Source organism: Balaenoptera ricei, chromosome 1 (genome assembly GCF_028023285.1).
Source record: "Balaenoptera ricei isolate mBalRic1 chromosome 1, mBalRic1.hap2, whole genome shotgun sequence".
NCBI lineage: Eukaryota > Metazoa > Chordata > Mammalia > Artiodactyla > Balaenopteridae > Balaenoptera > Balaenoptera ricei.
Window position 1 is genome coordinate 163,064,644 of NC_082639.1, and position 27,399 is coordinate 163,092,042.

The 27,399-nt window shown below is 36.0% G+C and overlaps 1 protein-coding gene across 2 annotated transcripts in view; it reads left to right on the forward strand.

The window, feature by feature from the left end:
- The window catches only part of EXO1 (exonuclease 1), a 43,538-nt gene that overhangs the window by 3,051 nt on the left and 13,088 nt on the right, over positions 1-27,399 (forward strand). Inside the window, exons 2-9 of one of the 2 annotated variants that reach the window (XM_059905120.1) lie at positions 1,965-2,084; positions 4,597-4,720; positions 5,697-5,834; positions 6,778-6,990; positions 8,848-9,035; positions 9,712-9,808; positions 21,629-21,854; positions 25,177-25,423. In XM_059905120.1, coding sequence (XP_059761103.1) covers positions 1,965-2,084; positions 4,597-4,720; positions 5,697-5,834; positions 6,778-6,990; positions 8,848-9,035; positions 9,712-9,808; positions 21,629-21,854; positions 25,177-25,423 — 1,353 coding nt within the window. The remainder of the gene's footprint in view (positions 1-1,964; positions 2,085-4,596; positions 4,721-5,696; positions 5,835-6,777; positions 6,991-8,847; positions 9,036-9,711; positions 9,809-21,628; positions 21,855-25,176; positions 25,424-27,399) is intronic. The other variant, XM_059905128.1, reaches the window with a different exon arrangement.

Consider the following 27,399-nt stretch of genomic DNA (forward strand, 5'->3'; position numbering starts at 1 on the left):
TTATTTCTATTGCCTTGGGAGCCTGACCTAAGAAAACATTGGTATGATTTATGTCAGAGAATGTTTTGTCTATGTTCTCTTCCAGGAGTTTTATGGTGTCTTGTCTTATATTTAAGTCTTTAAGCCATTTTGAGTTTATTTTTGTGTATGGTGTGAGGCTGTGTTCTAGCTTCATTAATTTACATGCAGCTGTCCAACTTTCCCAACACCACTTGCTGAAGAGACTGTCTTTTCCCCATTGTATATTCTTGCCTCCTTTGTTGAAGATTAATTGTCCATAGGTGTGTGGGTTTATTTTGGGGCTCTCTATTCGGTTCCATTGATCTGTATGTCTGTTTTTGTGCCAATACTGTGCTGTTTTGATTACTATAGCTTTGTAGTATTGTCTGAAGTCTGGGAGGGTTATGCCTCCTGCTTTGTTCTTTTTTCTCAGGATGACTTTGTCAATTCTGGGTCTTTTATGGTTCCATATAAATTTTAGGATTATTTGTTCTAGTTCTGTGAAAATGTCTTGGGTATTTTGATGGGTATTGCATTAAATCTGTAGATTGCTTTGGGTCATATGGCCATTTTAACAGTATTAACTCTTCCAATCCAAGAGCATGGGATATCTTTCCATTTCTTTGAATCATCTTCAATTTCCTTTATTAATGTTTTGTAGTTCTCAGCATATAAGTCTTTCACCTCCTTGGTGAGGTTTATTCCTAAGTATTTTAAAAGGGATTGTTTGTTTACATTCCCTTTCTGCTATTTCATTGTTAGTGTAAAGAAATGCAACAGATTTCTGTATGTTAATCTTGTATCCCACTACCTTGCTGAATTCATTTATCAGTTCTAGTAGTCTTTAATGTGAAAACTTTATGGTTTTCTATGTATGGTATCATGTCTTCCTTACCAATTTGAGTACCTTTTATTTCTTTTTCTTGTCTGATTGCTGTGGAAAAGACTTCCAATACTATGTTGAAGAGAAGTGGTGAGAGCAGGCATCCTTGTCTTGTTCCAGATATTAGCAGGAAGGCTTTGAGATTTCACTGTTGAGTATTATATTGGCTGTGGGTTTGTCATAAATAGTTTTTATTATGTTGAGATATGTTCCCTCTATTCCCACTTTCGTAAGGGTTTTTATCATGAATGGATGTTGAATTTTGTCAAACGCTTTTTCTGTATCTATTGAGATGATCATCACATGGTTTTTCTCTTTCGTTGATGTGGTGTATCACAGTGATGATTTGCGTATGTTGAGCTATCCATGTGACCCTGGAATGAATCTACATGTAGCTATTTTTAACTGTCTTGCCAGAATAAAAATTGAAATGCAATACCTGATTCTTGTTTGCATCCTGGACTGGGGAAAAAAATTGTAGCAGTGCTGTGCTGGAGTCAACTTTTATGAGCTGGCTATACACCATCTCCTCCCAGTTCAGCATTTAGTGAGCCCACATTGGTAGTTTATCCACCACTGTAGAATATTCATGTCAGGGATTGACAAATGCTACATATTAGGTACCACTTTCCCCAGAACTTGTTAACATTTAGCAGGTCACCACTGGTTATAGCAATACTGGGACAATCAGACAAATTTTAATGTAGACTGTATATTAGATGGTATTTTGTGGCTGTTAAGTTTCTTGGATATGATAATGGTGTTGTTGGAGAAATCAGGTATTTTTTCTACTATTCTTTCAATTTTTCAATAGATTCGAAATTTCTCAAAGCAAAAAAAAAGAAAATGGGGTAAAAAGGCTAGTTATGGATGTCAAAGCCTTTTAATCTACACATGAGGAAAGCAAATATCCCATAGCCCATTAGGATCCAAGTCTAAATTAGAGTTTACATTTCCTGTGAAAACATTTGCTTAAAAAAACAGAAACCTCTTTTCATAATCTGTCTCATCTGGTTTTAAAAAGAGCAAAAGTATTACCTAAAGATGCAAAGCATTTAATTATTTTTCTTCATTTTCATAGGTATGTAGGATTTTGTATGAAATTTGTAAATATGTTACTATCTCATGGGATCAAGCCTATACTGGTATTTGATGGATGTACTTTACCTTCTAAAAAGGAAGTGGAGAAGTCTAGAAGAGAGTAAGTTAATTCTTTAACTTTTTAAGATCTGACATTGTGGTCTGTGTAATACAAATTTCTTTTTGTTTTAATTTGTTGAGGCTTGTTTTAATCTCTAGTACATGAACAGATTTCCTTAAACGTTCCATGTGTGCTAGAAAGGAATGTGTGTTCTTCAGTTATTGAGTGGATGGTTTTATGTCTGTCCAGTTAATCAAGCTTATTGGTTGTAATGTTCAAATCTTCCATATCCTTATTGGGTTTTTTAATGTTTTTTTTGTTTGTTTTTTATGTGTGTCTACTTAATTCATCAATTACTGAGAAAAGTACATTAAAATTTCACTATGATAGTGCAATTGTCAGTTACCTTATAGTTCTGTCCAACTTTTTTTGCTTTGTTTATTTTGAAGCTATTTTATTGGTGGCATTCAAGTTTAGAATTTGTTATATTTTTGTGACAAATTGAAGCAATATGCAGTGACTCTTTTAGTCTCTGTGCTTTTTTGTTCTAAAGTCTATCCTGTCTGATGTTTGTATAGCCATAACAACTTTCTTTTGTATGTTCCTAATGTCTTTTTCTGTTTATTTTCAGTTTTACTATGTCATTGGTTTTAAGTTTGTCTTTTATAAAGAACACATCACTGTAATTTTTTTATCCATTCTGTCAATCTTTGTCATTTTTAAAACTGGAGAGTTTTATTCTTTTTACATTGATCATTAATTACTAATATATAGCTCCTACCTTGCTTAACTTCTGGGTTGATTGTTTTATCCACCGTTATTGTTGTCTCTTGTTTCTAGTTGAAAAGTGATGTACTCTATTTCTGTTCTTTTAGTAGTTATAATTGAAATGTTATCATTCATATTTAGCTCAACAGAATCTCATATTTTTATAACAGACCTTAGAAAGAATTTCTGTATTTTTTTTTAAAGAATTTCTGTATTTTATTGAAGCACCTATTCTGCCACCTTTCATCTATTCTTGTTTTTACCCTGTGTTAGTTTTTAGGTCCAGGAGTCATTGTGCTGTACAGGAAAGAGCACTGGGCTTAGTTGTTAAAGGTAGTATGAGTTAGCCCCAAATAGAAGTAAACCTCACTGAGTGAGCATTTTGTGAGAGTGCTGCTTGCCTAGTTTGCCATCCCTGGGCCTAGAATCAAATTAGAGAGGGCTCTTCAGGTCTAGGTTTTTCAATCTACCTGTATTTAGTGGGCTCTGATTCTTAAGGTCAGAACTTTATAAAGTTTATAAAAGGATTAACTGAGACTGTCTGCACCCTCATTCTAGTAGGAATAATATACAGTTTATTAAAAATACTTTTAATAAAAAGTTAGTTCCAGGTTAGTTCTTAAAGGATTGGTGACAGCCCTAAACCAGTGTGGCTAAGGGACTAGTCCATGCCATATCCCACCTGGGTGTCCCCCATCCTGTTCTTAAGTCTAATTACAGAGTTATTTCCTCTTGCTAACTTCGAGAAAGGCTAAAAAATGTTTCAGCTGTCTGTCTCTGACCTGAGTGCTCTTTCTGACTTACCTCTGTAGGATCAGCTTTCTTTGTGCCACTGTAGCGGTGGGAGGGGCATTTAAAATCCTTTTCTACAAAGTCTCCTCATCTGTGGACCTCAGTTTAAAAGTGAACTAGGAAATTTGTGTGTATGTGTATATGCACATTTACTTAAAAGGTAAACTTCATGAGTTCACACTGATACTTCAATTCAAATTCAAGACTACAGGGTTTTTTTTTTTACTTTTTCTGTATTGTGTCCATTGCTCCTTTCTTTCATACTGAGAATCCTTGTTTTCAAGGATACAGGGATAATAAAGTTAGAATATCTTATAATAACTCATTTATTTTACCCCACATTATACTCAACAATAGATTCAGAATAAAATATGAATACTACCACTACCAATATGATTGTCGTTACAGTTTCTTTTTCTTTCCTTTGCATGTGCACTCTCTCCCCCCATTTCAAAAATAGTGGTACTACATTGTCAGGGCACATAACTACTGCTCTCTCCCTAAACAGGGAGAGAGCAGTAGTTATTTAGTCTTGCATCTACAAATTACCATATAGCTGATGGCTATTAACAGTCCTTATATCAATGTCTCTCATGTTATTTTGGTTTTTCCATAGTTTTTCCTCTAGTATTAATAGATTCCACAGAGAAACTCACAGGAAACAGTATACTTCAGGTTCTTAGTATGTTGATAAAGTTGCACCCTTTACGCTGGAAAGTTAGTTTTAATGGTGTAAAAGCCTTGACTTACATTTTCATAAGCGTCTTCATTACTCCATTTTCTTTTGACATGAAGCATTGCTATGGGAAAGTCTGATGATAAGCTTGTGTGTACAGGCACTGTAAATCCTTGTTCTTTTTGTCTAGAAGCCCAAAAGATCTGGGTTAATATTCTTAAGGATTGGATGTGCACTTTCAAATGAGTCAAACATTTTTTATTCTAGGAAAAATTCTTGAATTATAGTTGTATTGTAATTTTTTGAGTCCTTCTCTCACCTTTTTTTATCTTGCAGAAGAAGACAAGCCAATCTTCTTAAGGGAAAGCAGCTTCTTCGTGAGGGGAAGGTCTCAGAAGCCAGAGAATGTTTCACCCGTTCTATCAATATCACACACGCTATGGCCCACAACGTAATTAAGGTGAGCTAAATAAGAAATTAAGCCAAAGTAACAAATTACTGGGTTCATTTAGGCTAGTTATAAGTTGTTTGTTGAGTTGTTTGTTAAGGAAGTAAAGGGAGGAAAATTCTTCTAGGCCTAACCTTCAGGAAAGCTGGGTGTCAGAGGAAGAAGGAACAGTATCTGTAGGTAGAAGAGAGGAGTCCAGCAGTTTCCAAGGGAGAAATCCTAAGGAATAAGTGAAGCTCTCCCTTTTTAGATGTGTCACTTACATAGATAAATGTGCTCCGCAGAGATGCAAGGAATAAATTCCTGGAGGTTCAATCCCACCCCACTCTCATAGTCTTCGACAGTTACTGTAACCTTCACTCATGAATGACTGTCAGAGATCTGTTGAAGTAGCCTGGCCAACTCAGGAGCTCTACAGACTTCTAGTCTACTTGATCTGCTTCTTAGAAGCTTATTTCCTTATTACCTATTACCATAAATCTTAGTGTCAGCATGCTCAAAATCACAGCCCACACTTCCCCCTTTTCAGGTCTGTGTTCAAACTGCTTGGTAAACAAATGGGAAGATAGTGATTAAATTCCGTTGTTTCATCAGTACAGTGTCAGACTCGTGTTCTGTGATAAGAGAACCTGGGGAAACGCATGACTTGTGTTCTTTTTAGAGCATAATCATTCTTAAGATGGTAACTTTCTATAATTTGAAATAATTAAGCTTTATAGCTTGTATTCGCCCCCAAATGTACAGCAATATTTCTTTTTTCCTAATGTATATATTGATTTTTAAAAAAGATTTCTTAGTGGCTGTATGATTAGTTCAATATATATAGGACTAAAAGTAGAAAAACTTACTTCAAAGGAAATGATTTTCAAAAATAATATTAGCAAGTATTCAATACATGTTGAGGCTGGTAATAAAATGGGTTTGATACAGGAAGTTGTTCAGTGCTCTGCAGATGCTGTTCTTGAGATTGACCAATCCTTTCCCATAGGCTGCTCGGTCTCAGGGAGTAGATTGTCTTGTGGCTCCATATGAAGCAGACGCACAGTTGGCCTATCTTAACAAGGCTGGTATTGTACAAGCTGTAATTACAGAAGACTCTGATCTCCTCGCTTTTGGCTGTAAAAAGGTACCTAACTACAACTACTCCATACTGTTTTTCTATGTGGATGGAAATAGTGTAAATCAGGAGCTAAAGTTTTTTATCCTATTTAATACCTGCAACTAATATTTACTTACAGTTGTTAATAATTGTTTTATTAAAATGAAAAGAAAGGTTTTGCTGCTTGACATTTGTGTAATCTGGACAATTTTTCAGAATAAGCCCTTACAGTTAGAGGGTTTTGTTTTCTCCAAATTCTTTAGTGGAATGTGGTCTTATTTTTTAATAATGATAATTTATATGCTTTATATTTTTCAATTAGGTTAGGTAAATAAGCTAACTTATCTACTAATGAGATGTTCTGCAGTTATTTAGAATTATGTATAAAACTATTTAATGGAAAATTTTATTATATATTAAGATACGAAACTATAGGGTGATTTCATTTTTGTTAATATCTATGTTATTTATATTATCTATTTCATAGATGAAGAAGGATCTGTGAAAAGGTTAATGCTGGGTAATAGTAATAGATGAGACATTTGGGGCAACTTCTGTTTTCTTCTTCCTGAATTTCTGTGTTTTCCAAATTTTCTACAATGGACATGTATTACTTTAAGACTAAGCAAAAGGGTTACTTTAATATGTAAAAGCGGAAGGTAAGGAGAAAATGCTTTTTGTATGAATTGCTATTTGACATGATAACTCTGTAAGAGGTTATCATGTCAAAAAGGGCCTTCTTTATACCAGAGTCAAGACAATTGAGTTCTGGCGTATGACCTTGTCTAGCCATAGCCTATGCTTCAATTTAACTTATTTGCAAATATTACAGTAATTAACTGGCCTACCTGTCTCTCTTCTCAGTTATGATAAAGAACAAGAAAGACTTCTTAGAAATACTGCAAGGTCTTAGATGATGAAAAATAAAAATGGCTCTTTCAGGTGTTAACAGTTTCCATTCCTCCTGAAGGTTATTTTAAAAATGGACCAATTTGGAAATGGACTAGAAGTTGATCAGGCTCGGCTAGGAATGTGCAAACAACTTGGGGATGTGTTCACAGAAGAGAAGTTCCGTTATATGTGCATTCTTTCAGGCTGTGACTATCTCTCATCACTGCGTGGGATTGGATTAGCCAAGGCCTGCAAAGTACTAAGACTAGCCAACAATCCAGATATTTTAAAGGTAAGAGTGATTTACCAAGTGTCATATTCAGTTTCTGAAGCAGTTCTTAAATAATAGATGAACTGCTCAGAATATGGATCTTAAATATTCTATTATATCCATATCCAATATGGTGTCATTGAAAGGAGAAAATGACTAAAACACTGGAACTTTGCTTTTGGCAACGGATGAACCATGTTTTCGGCAACTGACAAAAAACAAGTAGTAATTTTTTTAAATGAAGACTAATATAAAGAAACTTAAAGATAAGATACTCTAGGGTAGAATTAATGTTAAAACGTACAGTCTTTTGATTTCTGTCCTGTTACTCTGTAGTAGTCGTTCTCAAACTTTTTGGTCTCAGGATCCCTTTACGCTCTTAAAATCTCTTTGTGGCAATTATTTTTGTTTATATGGGTTATAGCTATTGATATTTACTGAGTCAGAAATTGAAACAGAAGGAACTTCCCTGGTGGCGCAGTGGTTAAGAATCTGCCTGACAATGCAGAGGACACAGGTTCAATCCCTGGTCCAGGAAGATCCCACATGCTGCAGAGCAACCAAGCCCGTGCACCACAACTACTGAGCCCACGCGCCACAACTACTGAAGCCTGTGCGCCCTAGAGCCTGCGTGCCGCAACTATTGAAGCCCGTATGCTCCAGGGCCTGCGTGCCACAACTACGGAAGCCCACGTGCCTAGAGCCCATGCTCTGCAACAAGAGAAGCAACCACAATGAGAAGCCTGTGCACTGCAATGAAGAGTAGCCCCCACTCGCTGCAACTAGAGAAAAAAGCCTGCATGCAGCAACAAAGACCCAATGCAGCCAAAAAAAAAGAAATTGAAACAGAAAAATCAAAATGTTTATTAATTCACTTAAAATTAACAATAATTAATTCATTACATTTTAACATAAATATATTTTTATGGAAAGTAGTTATCTTCTAAAACAAGTGAAAGTTATGAGAGGAATTGCACATTTATGGAAATCTCTTTAATGTGGCTTAATAGAGTACAGCTGTATTCCTGTATTACTTCCTCATACAATTTGATGTGGTATCATGTGTCATGTATTTTCTAGAAAACTCTGAGACCCCATACATCACTGCTCTATAATTTCTCTGATTTCTTTACCTTAAAAAATTAAACATACATTAAAGAAGCTTATTCCTACCCCACCCCCGCCCTTGAGTAGTTCTCTTAAGCCCTTAGAGTTTGCAGAGCAGAATTTCCATTTTTTGTTTCCAAGGGTACAAAATGTGAGTCCTCAGGACTAAGGGTGGTGTACTAAAATAGACAGATCTCAAGGTTGGGAGATGGTGGCAGATTTCGGAATAGAGCAACATGTACTAACTAGCCTGTGACTACAGGATCACTTCAGTTCTCTGGGTCTTCTCTTCTTTGTCTCTGAGTTTGATATAAAAGATTTAAAACCCCTTCCAGCTTTAATCATCCATGACTCTAACAGGAATTAGAATGTTGACTTCATTTTTAAAATATGATCTATGAATATTTGGGTTTTTTTTAATTCTTAGGTTTTGTGTGTTGTTTGTTTTTTGCTTTCTAGGTGAAAGGTACTTTGAGGGTGAAGAATGTATCTTAAAGTTATACCTAGGAATGTAAATTTGATGTGTAACTGAATTTTTCATTCTTTGGATTAATAATAGAAAAACCAAAGAAAATACTGTTATAGAGACTTAGAATTTTAAGTCATGACATGGTTGTGTTTACTGGTAGAGGTTTTTAATATAGATAAAAGCAATTGATTTTTCTATCCCTCCTCATCCATCTCTAATGTAAAGTGATGGGTGTTGGGAATAATGCGTTCCCTCTTCTTTATCTGCAGATAACTCATAAATATTTTTACATTCATTATTAGGTTATCAAGAAAATTGGACATTATCTCAAGATGAATATAACAGTACCAGAAGATTACATCAAAGGATTTATTCGGGCCAATAATACCTTCCTCTATCAGCTAGTTTTTGATCCCATCAAAAGAAAACTCATCCCTTTGAATGCCTATGAAGATGACATTGATCCTGAAACACTAAGCTATGCTGGGCGGTATCCTTTCTGAACCAGAATGGTAGAACTTTGCACTTCTTCCGTATTTTTGTGGTGATTTTTTAGTGAGACATTCAGTAAAAAGTTTGCAAATTGTTTTTTGCTTTCTCTTTTTATAGTGAAATCTTTATTTTGTTAAATTTAATTACAATGCTAGCAAAAATTTAGAGTAACTTTTTGTTTATAAACCTGAGGCTCATCCATTATAACTTGCTAATTACTTAGATTGACTTGACAGAAACATGTACAGTCAGTCACTTAAGGTACATACTCCAAAGGTGGCACTTAAGAGAACCCCTCATGGCAAGCAAGCTCAATTAACCAGGAAGAACGCTCTGGGCATATGAGTATGCCAGTTGAGGATGCTCTTCCCACAGCCACTGGCCACGTACATACAGGGTGAGGTAGGGCCGTGAGTCACATAGGTAGTCGCCAAGACTTTCCTCTCCGTCTCCCTTGACAGGGAATAAGTGATGCCTTGGGACTTTGCTTCAGAAAATAGCCAACTCCTGCTGTGACTAGTAAACTATGCCTGTGGTTTCAGTAAAGCTGAATGTGGAAAGTAGTCATAAACCTGAAGATTTTCTGTGACAATAGAACACACTTTTCTGTCTTATTAGAGTATCATTTGTTTGGTTGTTAATAAAAGCAGTTTTCCTTAATCTTACCAACCTAGATATGTTGATGATTCTATAGCTCTTCAAATCGCACTTGGAAATAAAGATATAAATACTTTCGAACAGATTGATGACTACAATCCAGACACTGCTGTGGTAACATATTAAAGACTTCTTTCTAAAAGAGCACATTTTAATTATGTCTCGGGAACTGTGACTAAAGGCAAATCTTCATTTAGTAAACATCTTTTAAGCATTTCTATATCCAGGCATTATGCAGGGTGTAGATTGAAAACAACTCGATGTTAGAGAAAATATATCTCTTAGAACATAGGTATATTGGTTAATTTCCTTAAATTAAAAAGTGACCACAAAATGTATTATCAAACCATTACACTTGAACATTTCATTTGAATATACCAAATGTTTGATGACCTTTTTTCATCTCACCCTTTTCAGCCTCTGGCATTTGGCATTGTTGAAGACCAAACCTAGAAATACCTCCCTTGGGGAGTAAAAACTGATTTTTCGCTCATTCACAATTTAGCAAATACTTACTGAGCACCCCTGCTATGTGTCTCTGAGCCCTTTCCTGTTTTCTTCTACTTTTTCCCAATTGTATGTATGTATCTCTTATGATACACTCTCCCACCATTCTCTCTTTTCTGTTCATATTTCCATTCAGACTCTGTTCTCGTTTATGTTCAGATTTATTCCTTAAATAAGTTCTTATGACTCTAATTATCTCATTTATGCAGAGAACTCGCACATCTTTAACCCAATCTCTAGTCTGTATACCAATCACATAATTCTGAATGTCTCCTGAATCTACATAAATGCTTTCCTATAATCTATCCACAGTCAAAAGCAAACTCTTTGTTTCTTATCAGCTTTCCTTAATAACATTTTTTCTTTTTAGCACTTGTTACTACATAAATTTTGTCTCTATTGTTTATTTTCTGATTCTTCCCGGTAGAGTGTAGTCTTCATAAAGGCAGGGTTTTGTGATATTCACTGCCATATTATATTTACCATGTTTTTTGTTGAATGAATGAATGTCAGTTACATGATCTCTTTCATTCAGACTAGAAGACTTGGAATTTAATTTTTTTTAAGTGAAGTATTGTTGACTTACAATATTATACAGTTGACCCTTGAACAATGTGGCTTTGAACTGCACACATCCACTTACATACGGGTATTTTTCAATAGCAAATACTACAGTACTACACGGTCGTTGGTTGGCTGAATCCACAGATGCAGGAGAACTGCGGTTATGGAGGGCTGACTATAAATTATACTCAGATTAACTATATTGTTCAAGGGTCAACTGTATTAGTTTCAGGTGTACAACATAGTAATTTGATTTTTTTTTTTTAACACTAATCTTCAATTATCAATTTCCCCCCTCCTTTCTTTTTAATTAATTAATTTATTTATTTTTGGGTGTGTTGGGTCTTCGTTTCTGTGTGAGGGCTTTCTCCACTTCCAGCGAGCAGGGTCCACTTTTCATCGCGGTGCGCGGGCCTCTCACTGTCGCGGCCTCTCTTGTTGCGGAGCACGGGCTCCAGACGCACAGGCTCAGTAGTCGTGGCTCACGGGCCTAGCCGCTCTGCGGCATGTGGGATCTTCCCAGACCAGGGCTCGAACCCGTGTCCCCTGCATTGGCAGGCAGACTCTCAACCACTGCGCCACCAGGGAAGCCCAGTAATTTGATATTTTTGTAGATTATACTCCATACAGAGTTATTATAAAATACTGACTGTATTCACTGTGCTGTACATTACATCCTTGTAACTTATTTATTTTATATCTAGTAGTTTGGACCTCTTACTCTCCTTCACCTATTTTGCTCCTCCCCCACCCCTGGCTTCTCTTTCATTGCTAAGTCCTTCTGCTTCTTTTTTGTCTTTCTGGTTAATCGTTTCTCCTTTCTCATAGTTATCCAGATCTTTACCCTTACTCACCATTCAGTTCTTTACTAAGCATTTGTTAAGTACTATAACAAGCATAGTTAGGTTAGCTAGTGTTCTGGAATATAAAGAAAAGCAGAGCGTAATCCTTGCTTGTAAGGTACTCATTGTCTAAGGGAGAGACACATGGTTATATATATAGAAATATGGTAAGTGCTATAATAGATGTATTCGAGGCTCCCTGGAAACAAAGGGCATGCACTTAACTCCACCTAAGGAGAGAATACTTTTTTTTTTGGCTGCGTCGGGTCTTAGTTGCAGCACGTGGGGTCTTTGTTGTGGCATGCGGGACCTTTTGTTGCGGTGCATGGGCTTCTCTCTGGTTGTGGTATGCGGGCTCAGTAGTTGTGACATGGGGGCTTAGTTGCCCCGTGGCATGTGGGATCTTAGTTCCTTGACCAGGGATCAAACCTTCATCCCCTGCGGTGGAAGGCGGATTCTTAATCACTGGATCACCAGGGAAGTCCCTAGGAGAGAGTACTTTTTAATAATCATAACAAACATTTCTTGAGCATTTGCTGTGTTCTAAGTGCCATTCTAAGCAACTTAGACATAGTAACTCATTTACTCCTTAACAAGCCTCTGAGGTCAGTACCGTTATTTCCATTTTACAGATGAGGAAACAATTAGAGGGAGGTTAGGCGACTTGCCAGCTCACGCATTTAATCAATAGCGGAGCTCTGATTCCAAGCCAAGCCCTCTACTGTCTCCTTATAGAGGAACTGGTGTGTGTCCTGGCTTTACAAAGATGAGTGGGGATTTTCAAGATGGGTGAGTGGTTCCACTCTGAAGAAAACAGCATGTGTGAAAGAGGATAACATGTTAAAGTTACTCTAAGTAGTTCATTCTGGCTGGACCAAGAATGTCTTAGTGTTTACCAGGTAAAGGAATCAGAGCACCTTGAGAAAGAAAAAGAGGTGAGCCTAGAGAAGATGGCCACTGACAAACTGGTGACCATTTGAGCATTGAAAAGAATCGTTACTGTCAGCTGAAATAAACTAAGCTTATTAAGGGAGCACAAATTCATAATGATACTAAAAAAGAACTTTATGTTCATCAACTCAAATTATATAAACCTTACACTCAGGTTGCTAGTTCCTTTTTTCTGTTTTCTCCTGTTCTGTATCTGGAACTTCTATTAATTAGATATTGGATTTTTCTGGTCTTCAAATTCTGGAACTTTTCTATCTTACTCATGTCTTTGTCTTTTGCTGTTTCTGGGAAAAACTTTTTTTTATTTTGTCTTTCAACTTTGCACTATGCAGTATGTAGCCACTGGCCACATGTGGCTATTTAAATTAACATTAAATTAAATTTTAGTTCTTCAGTTACATTGACCACTTTTAAAGTCCTTAATGGCTACCATGTTGGACAGCACAGAACTTTTCTATCACTGCAGAAAATTCTGTTGAATTTTTACTTTTTGCTATCATTTTCATATCTAAGAACACTTTCTTTAATTGTGATTTTTTAAAGATTTTGTTTTATTTCATGGATGTAATCTCCTCTTCCCACCCACCCCTCTCAGAATATTAATTATAATCTCTTGTACATTTTCTTCTCTTCTCTGCATTATCTCTGTTTGCTTTGGATTTTCTTTTTTCTATGTGTTTTGGCTTTTCTCTTTCATGGTGGAGACTTTTTTCAAACACCTAGAGCTTCTTGTCAATTTGTTCCTGTTTGGGAGAGGCACTGAGAAGCTTAAGAAGCTTTGTGTGAATGAGTGGGGCTTATAGTCTTGGGTTTTACTCATTGGTGAACTGGTTGGCAACAAGCTGCCTTTGTTTTGTGAACTCCCAAACATCAGCATGTTTTCTTTTTTCCAAAAAGGGATCCTCCAATTTCTACTTAACTATGTAAATGTGGCTGTTTGCATTTTGAGAGCAAGATAGGGAAATGAGCTGGGTTGGACCAGGAAGGGGTAGGGCTGTTCCCCACTATTCATTATTTAGCCTTTCATTTGATCTCTGTCTTTAGACAAATGGATCTTTTCATCTTCTGAAGTACCTACTGTTTTTATGTTATTGTTTCTGGGTTTCAAAGGTCCAGTCGCTCTGAAGGCAGATGGGTGTGAATTGACTGTATGGACAGATTGAACATGAGTGCCCAGGAGCCAAATAAACCTTTTTTTAGCCCTCCCCCTACTTGTGGCCTCCATGGTACCTGATCCCTTAAATTTCCGAGTCTTCAGGTTTCTGTATGTGGAATTTGTGGGGGGTTTTTTTTTTTTTTGGCTGCATTGCGTCTTCATTGCTGTGCATGGGCTTTCTCTAGTTGCAGCGAGCAGGGCTACTCTTCGTTGTGGTGTGTGGCCTTCTCATTGCGGTGGCTTCTCTTGTTGTGGAGCACGGGCTCTAAGCATATAGGCTTCAGTAGTTGTGGCATGTGGGCTCAGTAGTTGTGGCTCGCAGGCTCTAGAGTGCAGACGCAGTAGTTGTGGTGCATGGGCTTAGTTGCTCTGCGGCATGTGGGATCTTCCCAGACCAGGGCTTGAACCCATTTCCCCTGTATTGGCAGGCGGATTCTTAACCACTGCGCCACCAGGGAAGTCCGGAATTGGTTTTTTACTGATATTCTTTTCTGCAGATGCTTGAAGACACTTTGATCTTTCTTGGGCTAAGTTCTTTATTTTTTTCTTTATTGAGGTATAGTTGATTTACAATATTATATAAGTTTCAGGTGTACAACATAGTGATTCACAATTTTTAAAAGTTATACTTTATTTATAGTTATAAAATATTGGCTATATTCCCTGTATTATAAAATATATACTTGTAGCTTTCTTACACCTAGTAGTTTGTACCTCTTAATCCCCTACCCCTATCTTGCCCCTCCCTCCTTGGGCTAGGCTCTTTAAATTCTTCTCTCTATACTCTTGTCTTCACTGTGGTTTGGAAGTTACAGATATCTCCTAATTTTTCTGTAGATGGTATTTGTGTTTGTTTCTTCTTATTGCTTTGGGGATGATTTTTTTCTGATTGACTTATTGACATATTAGTTTCAGGAGTACAACATAGTGATTCAATATTTATATACACTAAGAAATTATCATGATCAGTCTACTTACCATCTGTCCCCATACAGAGTTACTACAATATTATTATTATTATTATTATTATTATTATTATTATTATTATGGCCATGCTGTGCAGCATGAGAGATCTTGGTTCCCTGACCAGGGATCAAACCCGTGCCCCCTGCATTGGGAGCGTGGGGTCTTAAGCCCTGGACCACCAGGGAAGTCCCATAGTATTATTTACTATACTGGTCAGCCCTCCATATCCATGGGTTCTGCATCCAAGGATTCAGTTGAATTGGGTCTGTGGTTGGTTGAATCCACAGATGCCCACGGATATGGAGGGCTGACCATACTATTCCATTTCATATAAGGGACTTGAGCATCGTGGATTTTGGTATCTGTGGGGGTCCTGGAACCAATCCCTTGCAGCCACTGAGGGAGGACTGTATTCCCTGTGCTGTACATTATAGCTCTGTGGCTTATTTACCTTATAATTGGAAGTTTGTAGAAAAAGGGAACTGAAAAGTCTTTATTCTGCTATCTTCTTTACACATTTGAATTACTGATATTATAACTTCATCAAAATGATTCTCAAGTTTTTCCTTTGAGAAACTCAAAAATAATTGGTTGTATTGAAAATGTTCAGATACAATTGGGAATGTTATGGCTCACTAAGATGGCCATCCTTCATAAGTCCAAATCCTTATCAGATTATTTTTTTCATAGAGAAATTTCTTTCAGAACCACTAATTGTACATCAAACTAATTCTTATTATTTATCTAAGATTTTTTCTTCCCAGTCAAGTTTTCTACTTGCCTATTTCTCTCTTTTTTTTTTTTTTTTTAATCAGTCATCAATTTTATACACATCACTGTATACATGTCAATCCCAATCACCCAATGCAGCACACCACCATCCCCATCCCACCACAATTTTCCCCCCTTGGTGTCTATACATTTGTTCTCTACATCTGTGTCTCAACTTCTGCCCTGCAACCCGGTTCAACTGTACCATTTTTCTAGGTTCCACATACATGCGTTAATATACGATATTTGTTTTTCTCTTTCTGACTTACTTCACTCTGTATGACAGTCTCTAGATCCATCCACGTCTCAACAAATGACTCAATTTCGTTCCTTTTTATGGCTGAGTAATATTCCATTGTATATATGTACCACAACTTCTTTATCCATTCGTCTGTCAATGGGTATTTAGGTTGCTTCCATGACCTGGCTATTGTAAATAGTGCTGCAATGAACATTGGGGTGCATGTGTCTTTTTGAATTACAGTTTTCTCTGGGTATATGCCCAATAGTGGGATTGTTGGGTCATATGGTAATTCTATTTTTAGTTTTTTAAGGAACCTCCATATTGTTCTCCATAGTGGCTGTATCAATTTACATTCCCACCAACAGTGCAAGAGGGTTCCCTTTTCTCCACACCCTCTCCAGCATTTGTTGTTTGTAGATTTTCTGATGATGCCCATTCTAACTGGTGTGAGGTGATATACCTCATTGTAGTTTTGATTTGCATTTCTCTAATAATTAGGGATGTTGAGCATCTTTTCATGTGCTTCATGGCCGTCTGTATGTCTTCTTTGGAGAAATGTCTATTTAGGTCTTCTGCCCATTTTTGGATTGGGTTGTTTGTTTTTTAATATTGAGCTGAATGAGCTGTTTATATATTTTGGAGATTAATCCTTTGTCCTTTGATTCATTTGCAAATATTTTCTCCCATTCTGAGGGTTTTCTTTTCATCTTGTTTATGGTTTCCTTTGCTGTGCAAAAGCTTTGAAGTTTCATTAGGTCCCATTTGTTTATTTTCATTTTTATTTCCATTACTCTAGGAGGTGGATCCAAAAAGATCTTGCTGTGATTTATGTCAAAGAGTGTTCTTCCTATGTTTTCCTCTAAGAGTTTTATAGTGTCCAATCTTACATTTAGGTCTCTAATCCATTTTGAGTTTATTTTTGTGTATGGTGTTAGGGAGTGTTCTAATTTCATTCTTTTACATGTAGCTGTCCAGTTTTCCCAGCACCAATTATTGAAGAGTCTGTCTTTTCTCCATTGTATATCCTTGCCTCCTTTGTCATAGATTAGTTGACCATAGGTGCGTGGGTTTATCTCTGAGCTTTCTATCCTGTTCCATTGATCTATATTTCTGTTTTTGTGCCAGTACCATATTGTCTTGATTACTGTAGCTTTGTAGTATAGTCTGAAGTCAGGGAGTCTTATTCCTCCAGCTCCGTTTTTTTGCCTCAAGACTGCTTTGGCTATTCGGGGTCTTTTGTGTCTCCATACAAATTTTAAGATGATTTGTTCTAGCTCCGTAAAAAATGTCATTGGTAATTTGATAGGGATTGCATTGAATCTGTAGATTGCTTTGGGTAGTATAGTCATTTTCACAATGTTGATTCTTCCAATCCAGGAACATGGTATATCTCTCCATCTGTTGGTATCATCTTTAATTTCTTTCATCAGTGTCTTATAGTTTTCTGTATACAGGTCTTTTGTCTCCCTAGGTAGGTTTATTCCTAGGTATTTTATTCTTTTGGTTGCAGTGGTAAATGGGAGTGTTTCCATAATTGCTCTTTCAGATTTTCATCATTAGTGTATAGGAATGCAAGAGATTTCTGTGCATTAATTTTGTATCCTGCAACTTTACCATATTCATTAATTAGCTCTAGCAGTTTTCTGGTGGCAGTTTTAGGATTCTCTATGTATAGTATCATGTCATCTGCAAACAGTGACAATTTTACTTCTTCTTTTCCAATTTGTATTCCTTTTATTTCTTTTTCTTCTCTGATGGCTGTGGCTAGGACTTCCAGAACTATGTTGAATAATAATGGTGAGAGTGGACATCCTTGTCTCTTTCCTGATCTTAGGGGAAATCCTTTCAGTTTTTCACCATTGAGAATGATGTTTGCTGTGGGTTTGTCGTATATGGCCTTTATTATGTTGAGGTAGGTTCCCTCTATGCCCACTTTCTGGAGAGTTTTTATCATAAATGGGTGTTGAATTTTGTCAAAAGCTTTTTCTGCATCTATTGAGATGATCATATGGCTTTTATTCTTCAATTTGTTAATATGGTGTATCACATTGATTGATTTGCATATATTGAAGAATCCTTGCATCCCTGGGATAAATCCCACTTGATCGTGATGTATGATCCTTTTAATGTGTTGTTGGATTCTGTTTGCTAGTATTTTGTTGAGGATTTTTGCATCTATATTCATCAGTGATATTGGTCTGTAATTTTCTTTTTTTGTAGTATCTTTGTCTGGTTTTGGTATCAGGGTGATGGTGGCCTCATAGAATGAGTTTGGGAGTGTTCCTTCCTCTGCAATTTTTTGGAAGAGTTTGAGAAGGATGGGTGTTAACTTTTCTCTAAATGTTTGATAGAATTCACCTGTGAAGCCATCTGGTCCTGGACTTTTGTTTGTTGGAAGATTTTTAATCACAGTTTCAATTTCATTACTTGTGATTGGTCTGTTCATATTTTCTGTTTCTTCCTGGTTCAGTCTTGGAAGGTTATACCTTTCTAAGAATTTGTCCATTTCTTCCAGGTTGTCCATTTTATTGGCATAGAGTTGCTTGTAGTAGTCTCTTAGGATGCTTTGTATTTCTGCGGTGTCTGTTGTAACCTCTCCTTTTTCATTTCTGATTTTATTGATTTGAGTCCTCGCCCTCTTTTTCTTGATGAGTCTGGCTAATGGCTTATCAATTTTATTTATCTTCTCAAAGAACCAGCTTTTAGTTTTATTGATCTTTGCTATTGTTTTCTTTGTTTCTATTTCATTTATTTCTGCTCTGATCTTTATGATTTCTTTCCTTCTGCTAACTTTGGGTTTTGTTTGTTCTTCTTTCTCTAGTTCCTTTAGGTGTAAGGTTAGATTGTTTACTTGAGATTTTTCTTGTTCCTTTAGGTAGGCTTGTATAGCTATAAACTTCCCTCTTACAACTGCTGTTGCTGCATCCCATAGATTTTGGGTCGTCGAGTTTTCATTGTCATTTGTCTCTAGTTATTTTTTGATTTCCTCTTTGATTTCTTCAGTGATCTCTTGGTTATTTAGTAACGTATTGTTTAGCCTCCATGTGTTTGTGTTTTTTACGTTCTTTTCCCTGTAATTCATTTCTAATCTCATAGCATTGTGGTCAGAAAAGATGCTAGATATGATTTCAATTTTCTTAAATTTACTGAGGCTTGATTTGTGACCCAAGATGTGATCTATCCTGGAGAATGTTCCGTGCGCACTTGAGAAGAACGTGTAATCTGCTGTTTTTGGGTGGAATGTCCTATAAATATCAATTAAATCTATCCGGTCTGTTGTGTCATTTAAAGCTTGTGTTTCCTTATTAATTTTCTGTTTGGATGACCTGTCCATTGGTGTAAGTGAGGTGTTAAAGTCCCCCACTATTATTGTGTTACTGTCGATTTCCTCTTTTATAGCTGTTAGCAGTTGCCTTATGTATTGAGGTGCTCCTTTGTTGGGTGCATATATATTTATAATTGTTATATCTTCTTCTTGGATTGATCCCTTGATCATTATGTAGTGTCCTTCCTTGTCTCTTGTAACATTCTTTATTTTAAAGTCTATTTTATCTGATATGAGAATTGCTACTCCAGCTTTCTTTTGATTTCCATTTGCATGGAATATCTTTTTCCATCCCATCACTTTCAGTCTGTATGTGTCCCTAGGCCTAAAGTGGGTCTCTTGTAGACAGCATATATATGGGTCTTGTTTTTATATCCATTCAGCAAGCCTGTGTCTTTTGGTTGGAGCATTTAATCCATTCACGTTTAAGGTAATTATCGATATGTATGTTCCTATGGCCATTTTCTTAATTGTTTTGGGTTTGTTTTTGTAGGTCCTTTTCTTCTCTTGTGTTTCCCACTCAGAGAAGTTCCTTTAGCATTTGTTGTAGAGCTGGTTTGGTGGTGCTGAATTCTCGTAGCTTTTGCTTGTCTGTAAAGCTTTTGATTTCTCCATCAAATCTAAATGAGATCCTTGCCGGGTAGAGTAATCTTGGTTGTAGGTTCTTCCCTTTCATCACTTTAAGCATATCATGCCACTCCCTTCTGGCTTGTAGAGTTTCTGCTGAGAAATCAGCTGTGAACCTTATGGGAGTTCCCTTGTATGTTATTTGTCGTTTTTCCCTTGCTGCTTTCAATAATTTTTCTTTGTCTTTAATTTTTGCCACTTTGATTACTATGTGTCTCGGCGTGTTTCTCCTTGGGTTTATCCTGTATGGGACTCTCTACGCTTCCTGGACTTGGGTGGCTATTTCCTTTCCCATGTTAGGGAAGTTTTCGACTATAATCTCTTCAAATATTTTCTCTGGTCCTTTCTCTCTCTCTTCTCCTTCTGGGACCCCCTATAATACAAATGTTGTTGCGTTTAATGTTGTCCCAGAGGTCTCTTAGGCTGTCTTCATTTCTTTTCATTCTTTTTTCTTTAGTCTGTTCCGCAGCAGTGAATTCCACCATTCTGTCTTCCAGGTCACTTATCCGTTCTTCTGCCTCAGTTATTCTGCTATTGATTCCTTCTAGTGTAGTTTTCATTTCAGTTATTGTATTGGTCATCTCTGTTTGTTTGTTCTTTAATTCTTCTAGGTCTTTGTTAATCATTTCTTGCATCTTCTCAATCTTTGCCTCCATTCTTATTCCGAGATCCTGGATCATCTTCACTATCATTATTCTGAATTCTTTTTCTGGAAGGTTGCCTATCTCCACTTCATTTAGTTGTTTTTCTGGGGTTTTTTCTTGTTCCTTCATCTGCTATATAGCCCTCTGCCTTTTCATCTTGTCTCTCTTTCTGTGAATGTGGTTTTTGCTCCACAGGCTGCAGGATTGTAGTTTTTCTTGCTTCTGCTGTCTGCCCTCTGGTCTCTCTCTTTTTTTTTAATAAAACCATTAGTGGGATCTAATGCCATGAGCTATACTGCTTAAACTGTCTTTATTTTACCTATTCTCTCAATTATTCTAAATTACCTTCCTTGTTAATTCTCAGAGTATATTATGAATAATGTCACCTAGTTTTTATTTATTTATTTTTATCTTTAGTCCTTTCTTTAAGTGAAAGATTAGATTCCAGATTCAGGTGGGACTTTTGTCAGGTGGAATTCACACCCTAGTACCAACATTTTTTGTACCAGTGTTAATTTTTCCCTATGCCTCTCCTACTCTGTTAGAATATCATTGACATCCTATTAGCAGATCATTTTCATCTAAAATATATTTAGAAAAAAATAATAAAATAAAATAGTTAATAATTGTGAATAACTTGTTTTAGCATTAAAAATGATTATTTACCAATCCTTACTGTCAATAAGTTCTTTCTTGGAGAAAGTTTTATGCATGACTCAATGTAGACCAAAGTAGCTTTCTGTTTAATGCGTAGGTATTGTCTACTAATACATACCTATTTAATACATAGGTATTGTCTACTAAACAAACTATTGTTTTGTAAATTAGATTGTTTTGGTTTGAACTCATCCAAGTTCTAGAGATGGGATAGTTGATTAAATACATAATTTTATGGTGTTAATTTTCAGGTCCTTTGTAAGTATGTCACTGATTATTTAGAAGCTTATTGCTAGATGATTATTAAACTAATTAGTATTGTATATTGAACTAATACTCAAATTTTAAAAGTACGTTTTTTCTGGTCATGTTTCTTCAAGTGTAGTTTTATTTCTTACACTGTTCATCTTAGGAAGATTCATTTTTTATTTCTTAGAAGTGAGCTAATGAGTTTGCTTGACCCTCATTGGGAGAGAAACAGACCTAGGAATACAAGACACATTTAATGGAAAAGTATAGGACCAGCAAAGTAGAAAATGTTATTATTAGAGGACAGATATTTCATCAAAAGCTGTTCAAAGGGGTAATTTAATTATTTACTTATAATTTATGTTGATACAGAGGGAAATGATTTAACTGTTTTTCTTCTTAAAGTAACCTTTTTCCTTTTACTATTTTAGACTGCCCAATCAAGAAGTCATAGTTGGACTGACAAAACATGTCAAAAGTCATCTAATATTAATAGCATTTGGCATAGGAATTATTGCCCTAGACTTGAGCTGGACATTGTTTCAGATGCTACAAAGGTGAAGGAAAATCCAAGTACTGTGGGCATTGAACTAGTGATTAGTACTAAAGGGTTAAATCTTCCAAGGAAGTCATCCATTGCAAAAAGACCAAGAAGTGGTATGTATTTTGTTTTTCTGAAATACTAGTAAGAATTGGTCACATTTTAGAAGTTATATAGTTTTAGTTCTTACATTTAGGCCTTTGATCCATTTTTTTTTTTTTTTTTTTTAATTTATGGCTGTGTTGGGTCTTCGTTTCTGTGCGAGGGCTTTCTCTAGTTGCAGCAAGCGGGGGCCACTCTTCATTGCGGTGTGCGGGCCTCTCATTATCGTGGCCTCTCTTGTTGCGGAGCACAGGCTCCAGACGCGCAGGCTCAGTAATTGTGGCTCACGGGCCCAGTTGCTCCGCATCATGTGGGATCCTCCCAGACCAGGGCTCGAACCCGTGTCCCCTACATTGGCAGGCAGACTCTCAACCACTGCGCCACCAGGGAAGCCCCTTTGATCCATTTTGAATTAATTTTTTATATGGTGTGAGGTAAGGATCAAGGTTCACTTTTTTTTGTATATGGCAATCCAATTGTTCCAACACCATTTGTTAAAAAGATTATCTTTTTTCCATTGAATTGCCTTGGCACATTTGTTGACAATCAGTTGACCACATATGTGCAGGTCTGTACTATTGGTCTCTTTTCCTATCTTTATGCCAGACACACTGTCTTGATTTCTGTAGCTTTATAGTCAATCTTGAAATCCAGTAGTATAAGTCCCTAAGTTTGTTCTTCTTTTGAAAAGTTGTTTTGGCTATTCTGTGTTCTTCACATTGCCATACAAATTTTAGAATCAACTTGTCAATTTCTTTAAAAAAAAAAAAAAAAAGCCTGCTGAGAATTTGATTGGGATTTAGTTGAATCCATAGATAAGTTTGGGGAGAATTGACATCTTAACAATATCAAGTTTTCTGATCCATTTATTTAAGTCTTCTTTAGTTTAAGTCTTCAGCGATGCTTTGTAGTTTTCAGTGTACAGGTCCTGCACATATGTTGTCAAATTTATCTGTATATTTCAGATTTTTGATGCTGTTGTAAATGGTATTTTTAATTTCAATTTCTGGTTCATTGCTAGTATATAGAAATACACTTGATTTTTGTATATTAATCTTGTGTTTTGCAACCTTACTAAAATCACTTACTAGTTCTAGTATCTCTTTTTAGACTCTCTAGGATTCTCTATGTAGACAACCCTATCACCAGCAAATAAAGATAGTCTTGCTTCTCCTTTTCCAGTCTGGATACCTTTTATTTCTTTTTCTTGCCTACTGGAACCTCCATTACAGTGTGGAACAGAAGTGCTGAGAATGGAATACTAGGTATTGAGAAAAGGTTTTTTCTTTCCACCGTAGAACATGTTTAGAAGTGGAAAGAATAATTGTAATCCATTTCTTCTCTCTTCCTTCTTTCCCTCAGACATTACATGAATGAATATCTGACAACAAAAACAAAACAAAGCCCTTGCAAACTTTTAGTTCATGCCCTTATCTTTTAAGTTTAGGTATAGATTATTCATGTTTGGCCAAATGTCCTGATTCCTTATGAACCTAAATCTTTTTCATGATAATATCTCTGAACCTTTGTTTCCTCTTCTGAAATGGGAACAATATTGCCTATCTCACAAATTTTTGTATATGTGATATAACATATAAAAAAGCCCTGGTACATAGCAGGTACACTGTACATATTAGTTCCTTCCCTTCTTCTACCATCAAGGTAGGCTTATTAATTTTATGTAGAGAGCTCATCAGTAAATTACCTATGTCAGACTAAGTCTGCTTCGTTATAACTACCATTTATCAATGGATTTTGTCCACAAGCACACACACAAACACAAAAACAAAACAAAAAACAGTAAATTTTTTCCCTCTTTAATGTGACAGCCCTTCATATATTTAGAGACAGCCATTGTGACCTTCCTAAATTTCTTTTGCAAGCTAAAAGTTCCTTATCTTATCCAGGTTATGCTTTGGATACAATATAAATTTTTAAATAATTTGTAACTACTACAGTGAGTCGTTGTTGAGATGTGGTCTGCTTACCATAGATCATATTTAGAATTGTGGCACTATTTCAGTCCTTCATCCAGAAACTGCTTTTACTACTGCAAACTAAGATAACATGAGCTTTTAGTAGTATTCTTGTCATTTTGCTGGCATTTACTGAGCTTATAATCGAAATCCACCAGTTGCTGTTAAGCCAGGTAGTTATATTTTTAAACTTAAATATGGGTTACATTATCCTTACTGAGGTAATCTTAGTTCATTATAATCCCTTGTTCTGCCTATTATTTTTTTTTTCTTTTTTGAACCTTTATATTGTCTTCTAACGTGGGTATTATGTCACCTGGAAATTTGAGAAGTATGGCTCAAGTATGTCTTCAAGTTTCGCTTAAAATATGTATACTAAGTCTATGAATTTCTCCAAATAGCTAGTCTAACAACCTTATCATAAAAAGAAAATGAGATTAGTGTGGTGTGGCTTCTTGGTGAAGGCTTGCTGGGGATCCTACGATATTTATTTTTTTCCTCTTCTGAAAGAGCTCCCAATTCCCTGCATAATAAACAGAGTTTTACAAGTTTACTGACCTATAGGTTTTTTTTACTCTATACATTTTTGAATTTGAGGTATCACCTTGTCTGTAGTATTTTGGCACCCTCAACTGTTTTACCAACTTCTTAGAGTCATGAACATTTACTCCCATGTGAGTGGAAACTATTCAGACTGAGAATTAGTTGGACTAATTTAAAGTACCTTAATGCTATCTCTATGTCCTTGCCCATTTCAGCTTTAACATCTTACATTGTTTAGTCTTATGATTTATTCTTATACCAATAAAATGCGTTTGTTACACAACAGTCTTCTAGAGCCCCATAGCTATGTAGTGAGGATCAGAGCTAGAGCACAAATTACCTTTGACTACAGGACAATCAAATACACCTCAAAAACCGTAACTCAGTGATGGTGTGTATATATAGCTCCTTGAAACATTTTTTTGAAAAATGTTGAAACATTTTTTTTAAACAAACATTAGTTTAATCATAGATTTAATTCCTTTTTTTTTTTTTTTTTAACATTTAGAATTAGGCCCTTACTATAATGAGTGTAGAGCCTTACAGAATTGATTGTACCCTGAAATTTTGGCTTGGGTAATTTCACATAAAATCGTACAAATAGTTGACATTAAATCATAGCCAATTTTTGAAATTGTAAAACACAGCCAAGGGAATTTTTTATTCAGTCATTCTTTTATTTCCTTTTCTGATGCGTAGTTTAAAAAAAAAAATAAGACTTCATCTTTAGGACAATAGGACATGGACTGTGAAAGTAAGACCAAATGTCTAACTACACATGAAATAAAGATTTACAAATAATTTTGTTTTTACTTAGAAGAGCTATCAGAAGATGATCTATTGGGTCAGTATTCTACTTCCTTTACAAAGAAGATCAAGAAAAATAGTTGTGAAGGCAATAAGTTATTGAACTCTTCTGAACGGTTTATTCCTGACCTGGTAGATGGAATTACTATTAAAAAAAGCTTAAGCACACCACCTAGGACAAGAAACAAATTTGCAACATTTTTACAGAGAAAAAATGAAGAAAGTGGTGCAGTTGTGGTTCCAGGAACCAGAAGCAGGTATAGTTATATCTATAGAATGTTGTGTGTCTGTTGTATTATATACTCTGTTGGCATTTATTTTAATTGTCCTGAATAACATTGAATCTAATGGGATAGGTATAAAACTTGGCTTAATCCAATTACAGTTTTTTTATCATGTATTGCTTTAGTTCCACTGTTCCCTTGAACTTCTGTTACTTTTGCAATCTCTCCTTAGAGAACCAAAATAAGAATTATAGACCTTACTACATTTTGCATTAGAAAAACTCTGTCACTTTGGGGGTTCCTCCCCCCAACTTGGTTTCTATTTTCTTAGTTTCTTTAAGAGCTAAATATAATTTTACAAAGTATTTTTAGAAATCTATTTAAATACAGATGACTGTGGAGTTCTCATATTAATTGATAATCTGATACCATACTAGATGCTGTGTTACAAAAATGAGAGACATAGTTTTTGCTCTTGAGAAACATGTAGTTTTTCGTAGTTAGAGAAATAGGTCAGTAACAAAATCTTTCCATACAGTGTGGTAAGTACAATGACAAAATCATGCATGAGGTGTTTTGAGGGCATCTAATGCTGAGGCAATGGTTGGAAAGGGTGAGAGGGAAGGGATGAGTGTTAAGTGCTGTTACCTAGGTTTAAATGATGAGTGGGTGAAGCAAAGAAGGGAGCCAGGTACTTTCCCAGCAGACTCATGCACCTTGGACAGAGGCATGGAAGTGAGCAACAGCACGGAGCATGGGGTTAACTATTTGCTGTTGATCACTGCTATTATTACTTCTGCCACAACGTAAGTTGGGAAAAGGATGAAAAGGGAGCAGAAATGTAGATGATGAGGGAGCAGAAATAAGCAAACCAGTTCATGAAAGGCTTGTAAGCCAATCTAAGGAACTTGAGTCTTTAGGGGTGATGGGAAATATTTACAAGGTTTTAATCAGGGGAGGAGTATGATTTGATTCCTGGTTTAGCTAGACCACTCTGAACACACTGTGAAGAATGGATTCTAGAGGGCCAAAGCTGAGCAGAAAGGTTAGGCTGTTGCCATAGTCCCTGCGAGTGAAGATGAGAATTTGAAGAGTCAGTATAACTTAGGGGTTAGGAATTTGGACCCTGAGGTTAGACCACCTGGATTTGAATCCTGTCCTGTTTACTCATGAGATGTTTGACTTGAGCAAGTTAATTTCTGGGTGCTTCCGTTTCTTCAAGGCTAACAAGTATAACAATCTTAGGATCGCTGCTAGAATTAAATTATTACCATAAGTAAAGTGTGTAAAATAGTGCCCAACAGATGATAAACATACAATAAATAGTTCTTATTTTATTGACTTTGGATAGTGGTACCACAACTAGAAACAGGAAATTTAAGTGTTAGAAGTTATTTAGGCATGATTTAGTAACTTTAAGAAAGAGAAACTTTATCAGCCCCTGTATTTCTCTAGAAGACTTAGAATGAATATTTTTTATTTTTCAAGTTTAATAAACTAGGTTGCAGCCAGATTTGTCTAACCATGATGATAGGAGAAGGACATGAAGGAATGAACCACCGATAGTCCCTAAGCCTCCTTTAGGGGATGTTTCAAACCCTTCCCCCATCAAGTCTTTCCAAGGAAACATTCACAGTACAATGAAATGATCATTTTGATTCTTCCTTTGTTAGTCACCCTCATTAAAGGTGCTTGTTAACAGTGGAATAATGAAAAAGTAGGCTGCAAAAGATGGAAAATAGGGTTCTAGATGATTTATGCTGATTTATACATTCTAGAAAGTTGACTTCTGTCATTCAGAGAAATTTTTGGAACTCGTGTTTTATTTTTCCATTTGGGTGAAAATAGGATTTCATTTCTCTGCCTCTGGAGAAGTGCTTCTTTTTCTTTCCATTTAGGTGAAAATAGAATTCCTTTTTCTTCCTCTTTGGAGACAGCTAATGAGAATAATGTTTGTGTGTCTCTACAGGTCTTGGCTATTAAGTCATTGTGGAAGCTTAATGAAATCT